Source organism: Xyrauchen texanus, chromosome 39, assembly GCF_025860055.1.
Source record: "Xyrauchen texanus isolate HMW12.3.18 chromosome 39, RBS_HiC_50CHRs, whole genome shotgun sequence".
Taxonomy (NCBI): domain Eukaryota; kingdom Metazoa; phylum Chordata; class Actinopteri; order Cypriniformes; family Catostomidae; genus Xyrauchen; species Xyrauchen texanus.
In genome coordinates this window covers 17,037,504-17,056,030 of record NC_068314.1, presented here as the reverse complement: position 1 = coordinate 17,056,030, position 18,527 = coordinate 17,037,504, and the positions used below count along the sequence as shown (strand labels likewise).

The following is an 18,527-nucleotide window of genomic DNA, read 5'->3' as shown; positions in this document are numbered from 1 at the left end:
GTATGTATATATATATATATATATATATATATATATATATATATATATATATATATGTTTGAGTACAACCCACTGAACAAACTATACTATCTCTCAAACTATATATATATATATATATATATATATATATATATATATATATATATATATATATATATATATATATATATATTCCATGGTTTATGCAAACATTTATTTTAAAAGGAAGTGTAATTTAATCTGAAGATCTCACATCCCTTAAATCATTCCACTCAATAAAATGAAATCTGGAAACAGGCTTTGAGAATGTTTATTTGAGGACCTCTAACCCTTGGCCACAGCTGTTTAACTGTTAGTCTACACTGCATTTTGAATCCAATTCATGCTTTGACAACTAGACGTTTCAAATTTGCACAAAACAGATTTGACCACCCCCCCAGAAGATCAAATTGAGCTCAGCAATTAAATCAAAATGATTTGTAGAGGTTTATAATAATTTTGATATAATTGTTTATAGCAAGTCATTGCATCATATTGCTTTTTCCACACCAACGCTGTAAAGGAACAGCATTACACTTACCGCTGTTACTGGTCATTTTCAGTATCTCTTATAATCAGACATTAAGTCTTTTATTTTTGAACAACAGTTGGTATTAGAAAACACACCTGAAATGTAGTTCACTTTATCAGAATTTCCAAAGACAAATATTAGAGAATGCATGTTTTCTGATTAAAAGAGACAAATTCAGTTAAGCAGCTATATTAGTTAAAACTTAACTCAAATACACCAAATGACAAAAACACTTTTTGTGCAGGCTAATTGTTAAGCCATAATTGAAACTACATTGATCATCATAACATGTCTACAATATTTGTGTAGCTGCAGTTTTGCCAGTGGGCTTTGGTTGGAATGGAAGCCATTTTAACTTTCTACAGCAGTCTGTTCAGTGCTTAAATGACAATTAGTTCCATTTGTCTCAATCCATTGAGTTGCTACTGAACAGCTCGCTTTTAAATACTTAAAGCATAATGCGACTCTACACAATATTACATTATGAAAGCATTTAGAAAGCAGAAATATACACAGCCACTTACTGTTATTGTATTACATACATTTGCTGAATACTCGACAATTACAACAATCTTATATTCAGAACTGCAAATATGTTGGGTAGAGATGCATGGTTGTCCTCACAGTCTGTCATTTTCAATGGAAAAAACAGCAAAGTCAACATCACATGTTACAGTGGGTAAGTGAGTATGTAGCATGCTTTTTGTAGCAATAGCAGGATTACATTTTGCCTTCTGGGAAGCATTAGACAACAGTTTTAAATCAACAGTATTTACAACAGTATCACTAAATATCCATGATGATTACATAGACATTTTGTGCAGATTTTACTAACTGTAACTATATACCTGTAGTAATACAATAAGTGAAGGCAATAGGCTGTTCTAACCTGTCAGTATGGCATAAAGGCATGTGCATACATGGTTCTCTTGTGAGAGTACAACAGTCTTTTCCGGTTTGTAGGTGGCACATACTGTAGTCTTTTAAAGAATGAATCACAATTGTTTTCAGAAAATGGTTTGCATATTGTGTTAAATGTGGGGCATTTTTTTAACAATAGATGAGACACTCCGAGACATTCTTTCTCCTGTGTATTCAACTGTACAAAAAAATAAAAAAGTGTGGTGTCCAGTTTCACAACATGTACATGGGCAATTGTCTACATCCAAATTGTTGTTTTCCCCCCAGTTAAGTTAAACTACTGATGAATAGGCAAGCACAAAACTGATTAAATATTGAGGTAAAGAGAATCATGTCCATTACCACCTGAGTTTTTACAGCATCAGAAGCATAGTACATAATCAAGCCTGGAAATGTGGACAGATCACAGGTTTTTTATGCTTCGTGTTTTTCAACTGACTTAGACATTGTTGGTGCTTGATCCTGGATCTGTAGAGAACAGCAGACCATGGGACTGGGGATGTAGTTGAAGGGAGTAACTCTGACAGCTTTACTAGGAGAGCTCTGGCGGAAATGGCCAATACCTCCACTATGGGTACTTTCCACTGACTGAATGGTGGAGGTCGATGCTGTGCTATAGTTTTTGAGGGATCCATCTGAATACCCATCTTGTATGTTATTCCCAAAGGCCATGTTTATTTTTCTAGGAAGGGCCATTTTTGGGACCTCTTCTGTAATGCCAAGACCATTTTCAACTGTGGGGGAGGTGCTTGAGTTTATTTTGTTGACTGAGAAGTCCTCAGTTTGAACAGTTGCATCACTTGTTTTCCGTGATGCAAGAGTAATAGTTGGCAGTTTTACTGGTAGTGGTGTTGGCATCTGTTTGACGCCCTCGGGTGAAGGCAGCAGAGGCAGTGCAGTGGGTGGTAGAGTGCTCTTTAATATCTGGGGAACGTCCTCATCGCGAATTCTTTTCCAGGTCACTTTATCAGCGTTTTGCAGTCCGGCTCTCTGCTGCCTCTGGTTTGTGGTCCTTTCACTTTTTGCTTGTCCACTTGAGTCAGAGGATGAAGAGCGTAGAGAGGAGTGGCTGGTGACTCGACTTAAGATATTTATACTTGGTGAGGAAGAGTATCTTTTAAAGGTATCACCCCTCTTTACTTTTTGCTTTGGCACAGGTGTATTGCTCTGTAATGCCCTGCAAGGACTTTCTGAGCTTGTTCGTCTAGCCGGACGCTTCATCCCTGTGACATCCCTGTCAATGGAGGTAGCTCTTGATAGAGCCATGCCCTGTCTATGAACCCCCTGTTCTTGCACTTGTATTTGTTCTTGAGTGACAGGCATTCTTCTTGGACCTTGAACTGCTTCCTTCAGCTCTTGGCATCGAGAGGAACATAAGAAAACTGCTTGGGCGCCTGGGCCTGTTCTTCGGGGTGAGACGTGCTGCGATGTAGGAACAGAACGTGAACAAGGAGCATTGCGTCTTGGGACTTTTGACGATTCTTTGATGAATGTAAGTTGTCTAAGCAAGCCATTCTGGTCTGATTCACCACTACTTGAATGAGTAGATGTCAAGCGAGCCAAATCAAACCGGTTTGCGGGTAGGATTCTTCTCCCTGACATCTGGGTATTTTGTCTGCTGATGATAGAGGGCTGGCTGGCTATCAAAGGTGAAATTACTCTTGTTTGTCTCAATGTATTCTGCATGAAAGGTATTCTGACAGGGGATTTCTGAGTTTTCTTGTCTATAGGAGATTTTGAGTTTTGATTGGGGTTTGGAGTGCTTCCCATTTTGTATTGTGGACAGCTTGGTGCTGATGCCACTTTCTCCTGAGCTTGTTTAATAGTTTGTGTTGGGGATGTTACTTTTTTCTGAGGATGCCTGGAAGGAGTTGAGCTTTGAGATGATCCTGATGATGAACTCTTTGGGATCCGGGCAGGAGGAGTTGAGCTTCTTTTGGGCAAAGACAACTGAGCAATGGGATTGCTCAATCTGTGAAGGCTTCTTGACCTGTGCTGAGCTAGATTTGGATTTTTGGGGGCATCTGCTTTAGGTATCACTTTTTGGGGTGGTGGTCTTTGAGAGAGGGTTGTCTCCTTCTTGGGCGTGTATGTAACTGTTCTACCCCTGAAGACCACAGGCAAGTTTGGAACTGGCTTACGAGGTGCAAAATCAAGTGGCTTATTAGCCTTTTTGTCATCTTTGAATACCTTCTTCTCTTTTGGAGTAAAGCTTGATCCAGACATAAAAGACAGAACCGACTCAGACTCTGATGATGGTTCCTGGGACTTTGAAGCTTGTAACTTTGTAATGATTGTATTTGCTCCTTCTTGTATTGCTCTCCATTCAACACTATTGAGATCAGAGTCTTTGTCTGATACCAATTCATCACTGTCTAGGTCATTTTTAGGGCTCCATTCCTCAGTTGCTTTCAGAAGAGAAGCTTTTTGTTTGTGCGTTTTGTCAGCTTTCTTTTTTCTGGCAGCCTGCTTTTTCTTATGTTGGGGCATAGCAGATGTTATGCATTTTAGCAAAAGATCATCTTCTGAATCCATGCTGACTGAGCTTGGCGAACTGTTCACTTCAAACTGGTTTTGGTCTTGCTGTGATTTTGGAGGGCACTGACCATGGTTCGATGTTACATTTTGTCTGTTCCTCATCCATGTATGCTGAGTTTTTTCATAATGCTCCTCAAAATCTTCATCACTCAAAGAGCTAAGGGATGAACTCAAAGAGTAACATGGAGGTGCTTCTTCTAGAATGAGATTTTGCTTAATTCTGTGAAAGCCTTTTTGGTGGGACTGGTAATTATTGACTTGATCTTGTATATTAGCATTGCGTATTTGTTTCCGTCCAGTCCCATTCATCTGTCCATTTTGTCTGTCTATTTTACTATGGAAAATTGACAATTCTGTAGGTGTTAGGTGATGCCTAGATTGAAAGGAGGATTTCTGATTTTGGTACACATCTGTGCTTTGTTTTATTATGGGAATATCTAACTGTGGCATGCTTTTTGACATATTTTGTCCTTGCTTTTGAATTTGTCGAACTGGAGACTGGCTTTGAATCCTTTGCTGGGTCATTTTTGCTGCCATCTCCTTATTCTGTATGAGTAATCTTTGAGTTGGCACCATATTTCTGATTGTTTTGTTCAAATGGTTTGTGACTATGTGAGACTGACATGCCAATTTATTTGGTTTGTGGAAGCGAGAGAACATGCGTAGGTCTTCAATTCTCTTTGCCTCAATATTAACAAGCTCCTGTGTTTCTTTGTTTCTTAACCTCCAATCATTTACTCCTTTAGCCCTCACAGGATATTGTAGAGTTTCATCACTTAAGGAAGTGGTGCTTGAGAAATTAATAGGGGTACCTTCAGCAGAGTCAGTGTAGGAGGAATCATCATGACAGATCTCTTTAGCAGACATTCCAAGTTTTTGTCTTGGATTGTTTTTATTCTGAAGCACCATATACACTGGTAATTGCACAGATTTTCGAGCCTGCATGTTGATAACTTGGTTTGATATGGTGGGCAACACAGCGGGCCTTACCTTTTTAAACCTGGAAGGCATGGCAGAATTAATGCACTCTTTGAGAATTTCAATGTCATCATCAGAGTTGCCTTCACTGTATTGGTCTTGGTCATCTATATCTTCTTCCTTTCCAGAATCATCTGGATCATTGTCTTGTTTGTTTAGTAAAGAAGTAAGTTTAAGCTCCACATCTTTCTGGACATAGTGCTCATGCAGGGGAAGAGCACTCAGACTAGAGGCACATGAGAAATTCTCAGTTGGTTTTTCCACAGTGAAATAGATCATTGTGTCCAAATCTGCAGGTAGGTTAAACCTTTCTTTGAAGTCTGCAATTTCCATAAACTTGCGCAAGCTATTTTCCCACTGACTTCCGCTTAGAGTCTGTGTTTCAGGCCCAATTGATTCTGCACAGCATGGAGTTTTGCTGCGACTTGGAGGCATGGTTTGTCCTGGGCTGTCTGGCAGGTCACTGGGGCTAACAGTTCCACTTATCATTTCACTGCATGGATCACTCTGAATAGAACTGGCAATTGAAGGGGATTCAAAGCTTCCGAGTGAGCTTACCGAACTACACCTGCTCATTACAAGTGGTGTTTCATGAATGTAATTTTCTGAAGAGCTGGATGGTGTCCTATCCTCAAGAATTACTGGAGATACTCCTCTAAATAACCTCTTCTCATTTTTAAGTGTACCAGGGATCTCAGTTGGATCAGAGTTGTTACTACTGGTTGGACAGATTTTCTGATCAGTTACTAATAACTGGCTGTCACTTAACTCATAAAGTGTCTCATCCTCTTCCTCTTTTCTCTCAACATCTTCCACCTCTATGATCTCTAATGAGGAGTCACTCTCTAGCTCATTTTCAGTTTGACTCTGCCCATCAAGGACTCCATCCCCAGAGGACAAAGAGGACAGAGAACTGCAGCGAGAGAAGCAGATTGGAGTGTTCTCTACAGAATACTTCTGTGGTGTCTCCAGTTGTCCTATTATGGGGCTTCTTGCAGAGCATATTGGGGAAAATTTGTTAATACTTCCGCCAGTCATCACAGTTGGAACCCAAGCCTGTCTGTGCATTGCTTGTGCAGCCTGAACATTAATGTTAGTCTTTGCAACACCAAATTTGGCAACACTCTGGATCAGTGGGACATGCTGATACGAGGGAGAGAGCTTGATAGTTGGTATACTAGCACTGGTTGATACAGTTGCTGGTGTTGCTATAAGAGGTTCTTGGCTCTTCTCTGTATCTGTGGAACCTGAATCAAGCAAAGTAGCATCTTTGTTTGTCTCAAAATCTCTCTCAGGGATCTCATTTTCATACAGGACTCTTGAAATATGCACAAGACTGTTCAACGGTTCCTTATGAGCTACCTTAAGGTCAAGTTTATTTGGGCGTATTTGTTCTGTTGGCCTTGCAGAAGAATGAATCTGATCCTGACTGCCACAATACCCATTACTTGTGCTGCCACTGTTAAGGCTATCATTGGATAAACTTGAGTTGGTTGTTTTAAGATGCAAGAAAGCATGTGCTCTGCTGAGATGCTCTTTAGGTGAAAAAGAGCTGTTATCAGAAAGATGGCAAGGGGAGCATGAAATGGCTCTTGCCTCATGAAGCTCATCTGGTCCATAATTCCAATCTACAAAATGATCTTCTGAGCTGAGGCTGAAACTGTCCTCGGAGGATGTATTCATGGTAATGTCTTCCACCAGTTTGTCAATTTTAGCCACTGTGTTGGTGATCTTCTTGGCTAATTTCTCAGCTGCTTCAGTCACTTCATCATCAGGGGGTTGTGTCCTTTTATTGTTGGTTTGCATGGGTTCAATGTCTTGTTCAGGCTCCACCTCTCGTTTTCGAGGCTGAGTATTAAGGAAGTTAGAATTGTTCAAGAACATAGAAAGCATGGAGAAGGAACCTGTGTCTAAGCTGCTTGACACATTAGGGGCCTCATCATCATCAAAACAACCAGAATCTGAAGCATAGTCCTTTGCTAGACTCTCAATGTGCCTCAGTGGCTTATTAATACTCTGATGTTTGAAACTTTGCTTCTCGATTGAATCAAATGTTTCGGCCAGGTGCTTTGCATCTAACTCAGCCTCTAACGCTTTCTGCTTCCTCATGTAAAGTGATGGCATACAGGATCCTGGGGATATAACAGCAGTATCCTTATATTTGAGGGGACGATTTGTGAGGAGGTTTCGCAGAGCTGCAGCACTTCCCATTGCTATCATTTTGTGCTTTGAGTGGATCAGATTGCGCAGCATGCTCACAGCTCCCAGATCCCACAGTAATTCTTGGTCTTTTGGATTTCGAGCAGACAGGTTCCAGAGGGTTCCACATGCATTACTCACAATGGTAAGACTGTGAGATCGCAAGTGCTGCAGCAGAGTCTGTAGGCAGTTATAATCCCTGAGGATTTTCCTAAGGAAACAGGAGGAATATAAGTGATGTCCTCGGTACTATAAAAAAAAAGGCATTTGATTTGTGAATTTGAATACTCTTGATACCTGTAATCATCTCGGGTAGCAATAAGGCTGGATACATTGCGCAGGATGCCTCCACCACTCTCAATAATGGCCAGTGAGTTGGTTTGACATCGGTAAGTCAAAGTGCTAACCAAAAAGCCAAGAGCACCATCGACAGAGCAAATTGCCACCTTATTCTCAGTGCTGTGTGCTGACAAATTCCATAGCGCACTTAACACACTTTTTAAGGTGGATTCCTGTAGGGAAAACCATGCCAAATTAATTCCAATGACCTATTGAATGGTATTAGAGCATACATTTTACCAATTTCTTGCGTAAATAACTTGTATGTAAACACTGCATAATATAGAAATCTTGATTGTACCTTTGTAGCCTGCAGACCACAGCTCATAAGTGCTGACACACTGCCAACATCTCTTAAAGCCCTCTTGCTGTTGATGTCAGCACGCCATGACAAATTTCTCAGTATACTTGACACCACCTAAATGCAAAGACAAATCAGAGATATTTTGGCCCAAATTATTACAATTGAGCAAAGCAATAAATTACAGCTATCTGCTACATGATATTTATTTGTCTTAAAGCAATGATATGATGCTTTACTCATAAAATGTTTTTAAAAAGTAGCTCATATACCTGCTGTAACTCCTCACTATCAGATGCAAGCTGTGCAACAATGGCTTGAAGGCAGCTTTTCTTTGAGCAAAAAGTCGCCTGAAAAAGTAAATAAAAAGAATTAACACATTAATACCTGCTAGTCAAAATTTGACATTAATATTTACCTTAACCTAAAAATATACTTATATCCTGTATTTAGAATTTTACCTTATTTACAACATCCCCATATGTAAGATTAGTGAGCGCCATTCCAGCATACCGCCTCAGGGCCATATTGATTGGCTCATTCTGCATACCATAAAGTTCTTGGTCCAGCTGAATTAGCTCTGCAATGGCTTGCAGACCCCCTAAAAGATGCGCATATAAACTCTGAGTTACATATCACTGTAAATGTGTTTATTTACAACTACAGCATACATTATATTACTCTCCAGCATATTTAGAGAAACTGCACTTCATTCACGTACCTAGTTCATTCATTGCCCTACGGTACTCTTCCTCAAAAGATAACTTCATTATTGCACACAAGGCCTGGCAAATCTGGGGATCCACTTGCTCAGGGATTTCTGTGGATATCAATGTAAATGTTAAGGAGGGGTGGGCAGCACAACCAAAATGTAATATAACCGTATGAGTAATTTTATATCGCAGTAAAGTTATACAGTACACACAGTATATCACTGTGGCAGTGAGGAGGGCGGGGCCAGGTCGTGATTCCGTACACCTGGCCCCTAATCAGGCTAATTAGACCTCGAGAGAGATAAAGGCTGACCGAAGACGTTAGTGCGACAGAGAGAGAGATTTACGGGCAGCTGTCCAACACCTGTGTGTGTGTGTGTGTGTGTGTGTGTGTGTGTGTTGTCTTTTTGGTTCAGTTTTATATTAAACTATTATTTATAATAAGTCAAGCCGGTTCTCGCCTCCTCCTTTCCATGAATCCCTTTACAATCACCATATACTGCATGATGTTTGCTAGAAAATCACTGATAAAAATATAATAATATAATATATATAAAATAAAATGCACATCCAACCTGAGTTGGGCACAACAATGCAATCAACATAGAAAAAATGTCCACACACTGATTTAGACCTAAGCAAAGACCTAATTGCCTGACAAAGACCTAATGGTCAAAACATGGTTGTTGTAAGCCAATAAAGTATTTTTGGAGCAATAAATCAGTGTGCAGGCACTTACCATTTTTTTTTAATTAAATGTATTAAATAAACATGTGGTAATGACTATAATTTGATAATGCAATTAATTAAATATGGTACAATGGGGCTAAAGGCTCCATTAATTTATGTTCTCCCAAAACACGAAATAGAATCAACTAATACCACAGGTCTGTCCTTAACACCTGTTTGTCACCACTCACTGCAACATTTTCCTGTTTCATAACATCATTGTGTGGAATATTTAAAGGTTGATTTTGAGGCAATTTGGCCCAATATTTAATAATTGTTTTAATGTAAATTTATGTAGCTAAAGAAAATCCTGGAAATGATCACATTTATTATGAGACAAAATACTTATTTGTCATTTTCAATTTTGTTCAAGGTGATTATATATGTAAAAAAAAATCAATAACTATCCAATAGTGATAGAATAATATTTGGGGTAAAAAGGCTAAAGGCCCCTATTAAACACAATGATTTGTTGTTTTTTTAAAAGAAGGTGAATAGATTTGTTATGAAGAACGACTGATGGATCACAATGGAGATTATTATATATATATATATATATATATAGATTATGATATATATATAATATACTATATAAAGGATCAAGTTTTCTATATATATATATTAGAAAACTTGATCCTTTTCTGAAGTGGTTATTTTGAATTAGCATAATCTTAATTTGTAAAAAAAAAAAACATATTGCTGTCTTAAAAGTATTTGCAAGTATTTGAAAACTTGTTTACTGTAACCTTCTTGGGGGTTTACATGAAGTGAGGAAGCCTTTTACCCCAGATGTGGGGTAAAAGGCCCCCTTGCAACTTTTTTTTTTAATACATTTTATTCAAAACAACTTTCCGCTGTTATTTCTTTTCACACAAATTATGTTGCTCCATCAATATTCAATAGAAATAAATGTATTTCTTGAATCTTGAAACACCTTTGACCAGAAAAAAGCACCACTGTACCCTACTTAACACATGAAAGGTACCTCTCATTTGATTATGTTAATGCATGACCAAATATCTTCTACTGTAGGTTAGAGTATGGGAGAAACACTGGCAATAACAAATTGCACAGAATTTTAATTGGTGAGATTCCAGATATATTTTGAACTTAGTCAGGGCTCACCTGTGGTCTTGGTCCCACCAGGTGAGGGGGTTCCTAAATGGTTCTCGATCCAGTCCCAGCCATTCTCACAGTGGGAGCGGATCTGCTCCAGCACGTGCAGAATCCTCATCTCACGCCGGGCCTGGCCCTCATCTGGCTGCGAGTACACAATGTTGTGCAGGGCAGCACTGGCTCTGGAACGGGCTTCTCGACTGTAGCCTCCTGTCCCAGCTGCCTCCCCTCTTCCACCCTCATGCAGTATTTGTACAAGCAACGGGACACAACCAGATTTGCGCATAGCGATGGAGCTCTCCTGTGAGCTTGACATTGCCAGCAGTGTCCTGGACATTTCCTCCCGATCTCTAGAGGCTAGCATAGAGAGCAGCCAAAACACCATCTCTACCTACATCATAAAGACAGAAGAACTATAGTACAGTATGTGTACATAAACAATTGTATTATTTACAGCTCACTATTACAAAGAAGGGAATAGTGCATTTGGCTTAAAGCATTTTCTTTAAGCCATTTTTGGACAATGAATTGTGATAAGGGTTTTTTTAAATTGAGATTCCACTCAAGAGAATTTCTAGCCAATGAAATGTTCATTCACTACAGAGCATTTTCACTATATAAATGTCCATGACATCTTTAAAAGTCTTTAATTTCAATTACTTTTCCAAGCTTGAAAATCTAAATTTTATTGAACAATTTCCAGGTTTTCTTTACTAAGGGAGCCCAGTTTCAAGAAGTTCAATCTAAAGCTATTTGAATACTGCATAACAGGGCCAGAAATTAACCAAGGCTTGGTGCAAGAATGCTCCAGATCAATGGTTCCCAATGCTGTTCTTGGAGGACCCCAACACTATTACGGATATCTACCTAATCAAACACACCTTACTGAACTCATCAGCTCATAAGTGGAGACTCCAAGACCTGAATTGGGTGTGTCAAAAAACGGAGATATACAAAATGTGCAGTGCTGGTGGGCCTCCAGGAACAGAGTTGGGAACCACTGCTCCAGATATTTATAATTTAAACATTATTTTACATAGTACCTAGGCCAATTATTTTAAATGTATTCTTGTTGTATTTTTATTTTTATGTGATGTTGATTTGATTCTATAATTACCAGCCATAATAGTTTAGATTAAGAAGTATAAGGGTATAGTGGAAGTATTATGAATCTTAATTTTTAAAAAAAGTTAATTTCTGACACAACCTGTAAACTTTTTAGTTGCTGATGAATCTGCTGTTTATGTACTGGTATATATAACAAACTGACATGCATTGAGGAATAACAACAAGCTAATATATATTGGAAGAAGAAAAAAAACAGGATGATGGTCTTACTTTGCTCCCTGCCTCTCCAGGGGCCTCCAAAGTACCAGCATTTCCCGATTCCATGTCAGGAACAGATGCTTTTGAGAGGCACTCAGCACTCTGTGGACAGAAAGGGAATTAATTCATATTTGTTCCTTCTTGGTACTCATGCAATTTTGTTTGTATGTTTTAAAATATTTAAAAATGATCAATTTCTGCAAGTGTGCCTTATGCAATTCAAGATTCTACATCAATTCTATTGGCCCCTCTAGATTGTATAGGGTTGGTCTTAAAGACACCCAACTGTTGGCAATGCCAGTCAGAATAATGGAGACACAACCCATGTTTTTTAAGTGTGTTATGGTACAAGAATTTTGGTTGACGGTTCAGAGTTTTGTGTGTGTGACGTATTGGGCACTCAATTTTCATTTTGCCCCAGAATCTGTATTTTGGGTGATGGGGCGGTCATCAATAGAGGGAATAAACACATGGAAAGATGGTCCTGACCTGTGTTATGATCGCCAGACAAATTGTTTTAAGTGGATGGAAGTAGGCTGGAGTGCACCCATTTCAGTAGTGGTGCATGGAGATGGGTGGTGGCTTTTGAGGAAGTATCATCTAGAAGACTGGGGAACTTGGATTCATTTGTTGGGAAATGGGGCAACTATTTGGTGTTCTTGGTGGGCTCTCGGGGAAGGGCAGTGGAGAGAGAGGTGTAGTTGTAAATGTGTGTGATTTTTTTGTGTGTGCATATGCTCATGTGTGACCACGGGGATGTTTGTTGAGGGTCGAGGATTGGGGGGGAGGGGTAATAGTGGGGGTTAAATGTTGATTCTGTGTATATATGTTTTTCTTTTCTTGTTTACTGCATGAATCATAAAAAAAAAAAAATGTAATCACAAAAAAGAATGATCCATTTCTATTGTGAGTGTGAATATAGATAATTTGTAGACAAGCGTCATATTTTTTCTGTTCAGAATCTTGAGTGAGCATGTGCCCACCATCTGAATTACCACCGGTGCCAAAGCCCTTCATTCTTTCATGCTAGTGGTGCATATGCAATCTCCAGAGGTCTAAATTACAATCTAAAATACTGATATGGCTCAGAATATGTTCTAAACTTTTTAGAAAATAATTTTTTAAATTATAGAGATGATTATAAATCGTATCAGTTAACTAATACAGTTTACATCTGAAAGCAGTGGAAATGAGGCCATTTTACCTGTCTTGATTCTTCTTTTCATTATAAACAATGTTATCAGCGTAACAATTGAAAAATGTATATTAATTTCTTAGTATATTTTATGCCCCTCTTATTTTTACAGCATGCACTTGAGCTGGCAGGGGCTCCAAAAATTCGTGCAAAACCTGATGATCCATGTTATTCAAGCAAGAGTTGAGAATGTTCCAAAGATCATCTCGTCATTTCAACTTTTCAACTTAAAACCACTAATTTTGGTATAATTTTGGCAAGCCAAAATGTAGGTGTCAAATTTATAACAAAATTAGATCTATTAATTGCTCGTAAATTAAATGACAACCTTGTGCTACAGCTTTAATTTGATCTTGTTTTTTACAAGTTCTCAGTTTTTTTAAACAGTAAGTGTCGGTGAAGACAGATGACTGAGATGTAGTGGTGTCACGAACCCCGCTCCCTCGCTCCGCCCCCTCGAGCTTGCACACTCTTTTTGCTCGCTCGAGCCCTCACGCCCACTTTGCTCCTACTCGCGCACATGCTCGTAGGCAATCTCCCTTCCTCGAGTTTCTCACGCGTTTCCAATCCCCCAGAACATTATGACCACCTGCACTCGCGTCATCTGCACTCCTGCACATTAGTTTCACCTGCACTCGTCTCATCACCTGTCATGGTTTACACCTGCACTTGCCCCTATATATATCACTACCCTTTCGTCTCACGGTTGTTGGTTATTGTATTTAGTTTCCCGTGTCTTTGCCCCCCGCTACTCTCGTCTAGTTTTGACCTCCTCTCGTTCACCTCTTAGCTTGCCAGCTCCCCTTGTTCCCCTGTCTTTTGCTCCCACTAGTCTCGTCATTTTCCTCTTGATTCCCCGGCTTTCGAGCTCCCCTTGTTCCCCTGTCTTTTGCTCCCTTTAGTCCCGTCTCGCTGATTCTGATTACCCCGGCTTTGACCCCCTACGCTCTCGTTGACCACTCTCTCCTGGATTTGCCCCTTTACCCTATCTTGATTCCCCAGCTTCGATTTCACGCTCACCCTGACCATTCGTCACTGGATTTGCCCTGTTTTTGTACTGTTGCCTGCTTTGTTGGAATAAAGCAGTTTTCTCCGACATTGTGACTGTCTCGTCTTGTGTTTGTGTGTGCGGGTTACAAGTGGGAATCCCTTAGTCTCAGAGAGCCTCACACTTGCCAAGCATCCCAGCTACTTAGCAACCAATAGAATACAGCTTGCCCTGTTTTCTGCATAGCAACATTCAATGCCAGCCTGTGCTATGAGACAGTGCCAGGTGAGACTGGGTGGACTGGCAGCTGTACAGTGAAGAGGAAAGGTCTAGAACACTAACGTCTCCAATTTTCATGAGCTGGCATACAAATACCCACACTCATATTCCAGCAGTAACATAGTGAAATACAGGAAATGGTTGCACAGTTTTATTGAGTTAGCATAAATATTTTATAATAATTTATGTAAATAAAACATGCAATATTGTTATGTTTGGCCCACATATACTTCCTAAACATTATTTAAATACTGTGTATTTAATGGTAATTAAAGATATATTATTTATACAAAATCAATATTTATATATAGATATTTAAACTATGCATATTATAATTTATAGAATTATAGACACCAGTTCCATAAAAACATTCTAAACTTATTATTATCAATAATCAAAGTTTTTTCTGAATTTTAAGATCTGATAAAAACACAAATTTGTATGCATAGTTGTGTTATACATCAATTTGTCAACCATTATCAATATCATAAATAGTCATAAATGTCACATTGGTTCCATCAATAATGTTTTCTGACCTGTCGTGTTGCCCCTGGCAATGCCAAACCCTCAGTAGTTTACAGCTTCTATAAATTGTTCTGCATTACGTGCCACTATTTATGGGTAAATAACTGTAGAGTAATGTGCTACAAAATCTTATTTGGAGCATTTCACAGAAAGGAAATCAAAGTTTTCAAAGTGACAATAAAAAAAGAAGAAGAATTCTTATAAAATTACTCAACATGACAAAATGTGAGGAGTTGATGTTTGTTTGGATAACTGCTTTACTTTTAAACATGAAATGGTCTTTGCCATATCAGAGCCAAAAGTTTTTGATATTTTCCAGGTTTTTGGAGTGTCTATTTGCACACCGGTGTAAATAGCATCTGCCATACAGTGCAGCTATTTGAACCCAATAGTCTGGTGGAACCACTGAAATATACAACAAATTAAACAGTAGCTGTCACTGCAGTGGCATGGGGTGTAAAGACAGTGTGTTAATGTGTAGTGTTGTCCTAGCGCCAGCGGTTCGAATACATATTTTTGTCCCAGTCTTTTTCCCATCTGATTTTCTGTTTCCACTCTTAATATTTCCTTAAATACTACTTAAAATAATAGATACAAAGGAATATAAATGTTGAGTTAATCACAGTGATTTAGTCACGGGGAATGTCGGGGAGTGCAGAGAAGGGTTTTGTCGTTCCTGCATGAAACCATGGTTACTGTAGAAAAACCATGGTTATTTTTTTCTAAGGTAAGGTTAAGATTAGATTTAGCTGTATGGGTTAGTGTAAGTAGTGTCTGTGGGACTCTAAATAAAAACAACAAACATTCTGCAGTGATGCCCATACTGTATGTTAGTATATAAATATGGGTGCAATTAGTATCTACCATTATTTGCACCAGGGTCGGGTTGCAAACAATATCTGCCACTATTTGCACTGGGGTGTAAATATCTTGCACCAGTGTGCAAACAGCATCTGCCTTCTGTTTTTGAAAGTACGCTATCTTGCAGTAACATCTCATTTAATATAAATTATGCCAACTCAAATAGAGGGCAGGGGTGTGTGTATCACCTGAGTCTCTGGTAGAGCGCTTTTGTCCTGAGGACCACGAGAGCTCTGAACCTCCTGTAACTCTTTCTCCAGCTGCTCCAACCGAGCAGCACGGATCTGCACGCAGAAACAGATATGCTGGTTATTGATCAGACTGAAAACAACTCTCATGCTTTGAAATTGGCACTTTGAGAGCAGGTTATTTCAATTCCTTTAGCTCAACTGGTAGAGCTTGGTGCTAACAATGGTAAGATCATGGGTTCAATTCCCAGGCAACACACACATACAGATAAAAAAAAATGTCTTAAATGCACTGAATGGCAAATGCATAAATGTTAATGCTGAAAAGACCAGCATGAATTTCTGGGCTCGTTTGTAGCTGGTCTAGCAAAGACCTGAAGTTGATCAGCTGTTGAAGCTGGTTGACCAGCATGGTCATTCTGGTGAAGTTGGTTAGCCAAAGAAGTCTTGCTGGTTAAGCTAGTTAAGATGTCTAGTTGGGGACATCAGCATCCTAAATATAGTCTTTTCAAAAGGGAATCAACTGTGCTGGATCTTTGAGCATCAGTATTGTGATTTACATCAAGTGTTTTATGAAAGCTTGACTTGTTTGTGACTGACATGTGACACTTAAGCTGGATTTACATCTGAATCTTTGTTGATGAAACACATTGCATTAAATCTCTAATATTCTCTTACTTGTGTTCTCTGAACCATCTCATCGCTTGTGCCAAAACGTTCCTCCATCACGGAACGTAGTTGTTGGCCTTCAAACTCTAGCTGCTGACGAATAAAATCCACCTGCATAGAGAACTGTGATGCACAGAAAAATGTCAACATATAATTTTTACTGCATGCATACCATTCTTTTAAACATTCAAAGCTATGTAAAGTCAAACCTATATGAGAGAGAGGTGAGAAATGTGAGAGCAACTTACAGATCCACACAAACCACACAAAAACTTGAATCATCAATCATTTTTACACATTTACACAATATAATTTTTTTGACACAGATTTGTTTTATTTAAGTGTCAATAAAAAACCTAAAACAACATATATAATGGAAGTATTAGTTAGTCTGATAGGTAAAGTTTATCTGAAAAAAAAAAAAAGAAAGGTGCCTGAGGTTATTCCTAGCAGGTTTCTCAACCTTACAGCCCCCATGTTGTTAGGATTAGGGATGGGGCGGGGCTAGGGCATCTACTGCCTGTCAGGAATAAATACAGGCACCTTTGTACAATGGCTAATTGGCACTCATCCTCATGCCATTCCAAGCCCAAGTGACTTTTTTTTTATCTGTGGAACACAAAAGGAGAAGTTCCTTTTTGAGAACATACTTGAGAATGAATTGAGAGCTCAGTGATTAACACCTTACATTTATTTTCCTCGCACAAAGCACATAACTTCAGAAGACTTGGAATATACTGTAGTTTATATGTCATATGGACTACATTTATGATATTTATATGGTGATTTTTTGTCCTTTTTGGAACTTGACAGCCCCTGGTCACTATATACTGTCACTATGAGGACAAAAACAGCTTGAACTTTCTTCAAAACAAGTCATTTTGTGTTCCATGGAAGAAAGAAAGTAATAGGGTTTGAAATGACATAATTTGTATTTTGTTTTGGGATGAACTATTTATTTCTACTTAATAGCTGATATTTCACCTGACTGAAAAAAATCTGATCTAGTTTTAAAAGAATCTGGGTCTGTCATTCGATACAAACCAGGTGATCTAACAGGTTGGCTACACATGCACACAGTCCAGTCAGTGAAGGATGAGGCCTCTTACCATATCAAGCTGCGGCAGTTCAGCCAGTCTCTGAGACAAGCCCTGTAGTTGTGAGTAATACCATCTCTGCTCACTCTCTTCTTTCTCTATTTCTCTCAGCAACATGGTCCTGAAACACACATAGTACAGTACACATAGACACACTCCTAAAACCGTCTCGGTCACTGTCGTAACCTCCATTCCCTGATGGAGAGAACGATAGGTTGTGTCGATGTAGTGACACTAGGAGCCACAAAACACCTCAAATCTTTGAGAAAAGGCCAATGAGAATTGGCGAGTGGAATTTGCATGACACTCCCCTGGACATATGGGTATAAAAGGAGCTGGAATGCCCACTCTCATTCAGGTTTTGTGCTGAGGAGCCGAGACAAGGTCCCGGCCGTTTCAGTGGCTAGTACAGTGTTGTGGCAAGATGGACACAACGTCTCGTTCCCATCAGGGAATGGAGGTTACGACACTAACTGTGACATTACCTTCTGTCCCTTACTCGATGTTGTATGGATGTAGTGACACAAGGGGGCCCTATAGAAAAACGGCACAACAGCTGAACCGTGTTACATGAACTGCCGATGCAGGTGCAAGCAAGCTTCTGCGTGTGTAACAGCAGGTGCATCAGTCTTCAAGTAACCTCCCCCAATGCACCACAATATGTCATGTAGTTCCCCACACCCCTGAGTGGGGGAAGCAACGTAACTAGCATGGGAGGTGGCTGCGCCAGCCATGGCCTTTTCTCTCTATGTTTCCTCTCCACATAGTATTAGATTCGGCTGGGGCCATTAACTATTATACACATCAGGGAAGGTTTCAGGGGGAAAAGACCCTGCAGAGGCAATATCCTGCCCGAAGGGGAGGTAACATGTGGCAATACGACATGTGGAATACAACCATGATCCAGTGGGCAAGCATCTGTTTGGAGACAGCATTCCCTTTCCACTGTCCGCTGAAACAGACAAGTTGATGTACAAAGCACGCACTGGACACCACAACGACAGTGCTGGGTCTG

At 39.4% G+C, this 18,527-nt stretch overlaps 1 protein-coding gene across 1 annotated transcript in view; it reads right to left on the bottom strand.

Moving 5' to 3' along the window:
* Nucleotides 1–282: 282 nt before the first annotated feature.
* The window catches only part of LOC127632697 (adenomatous polyposis coli protein 2-like), a 43,428-nt gene continuing 25,183 nt past the window's right edge, over nucleotides 283–18,527 (bottom strand). Inside the window, exons 5-15 of the mRNA XM_052111436.1 lie at nucleotides 17,525–17,633; nucleotides 16,425–16,538; nucleotides 15,747–15,842; nucleotides 11,723–11,812; nucleotides 10,394–10,775; nucleotides 8,548–8,646; nucleotides 8,288–8,427; nucleotides 8,099–8,176; nucleotides 7,827–7,943; nucleotides 7,484–7,698; nucleotides 283–7,397 (exon numbers count right to left, since the gene is read on the bottom strand). Coding sequence (XP_051967396.1) covers nucleotides 1,886–7,397; nucleotides 7,484–7,698; nucleotides 7,827–7,943; nucleotides 8,099–8,176; nucleotides 8,288–8,427; nucleotides 8,548–8,646; nucleotides 10,394–10,775; nucleotides 11,723–11,812; nucleotides 15,747–15,842; nucleotides 16,425–16,538; nucleotides 17,525–17,633 — 6,952 coding nt within the window. The 3' untranslated portion in view covers nucleotides 283–1,885. The remainder of the gene's footprint in view (nucleotides 7,398–7,483; nucleotides 7,699–7,826; nucleotides 7,944–8,098; nucleotides 8,177–8,287; nucleotides 8,428–8,547; nucleotides 8,647–10,393; nucleotides 10,776–11,722; nucleotides 11,813–15,746; nucleotides 15,843–16,424; nucleotides 16,539–17,524; nucleotides 17,634–18,527) is intronic.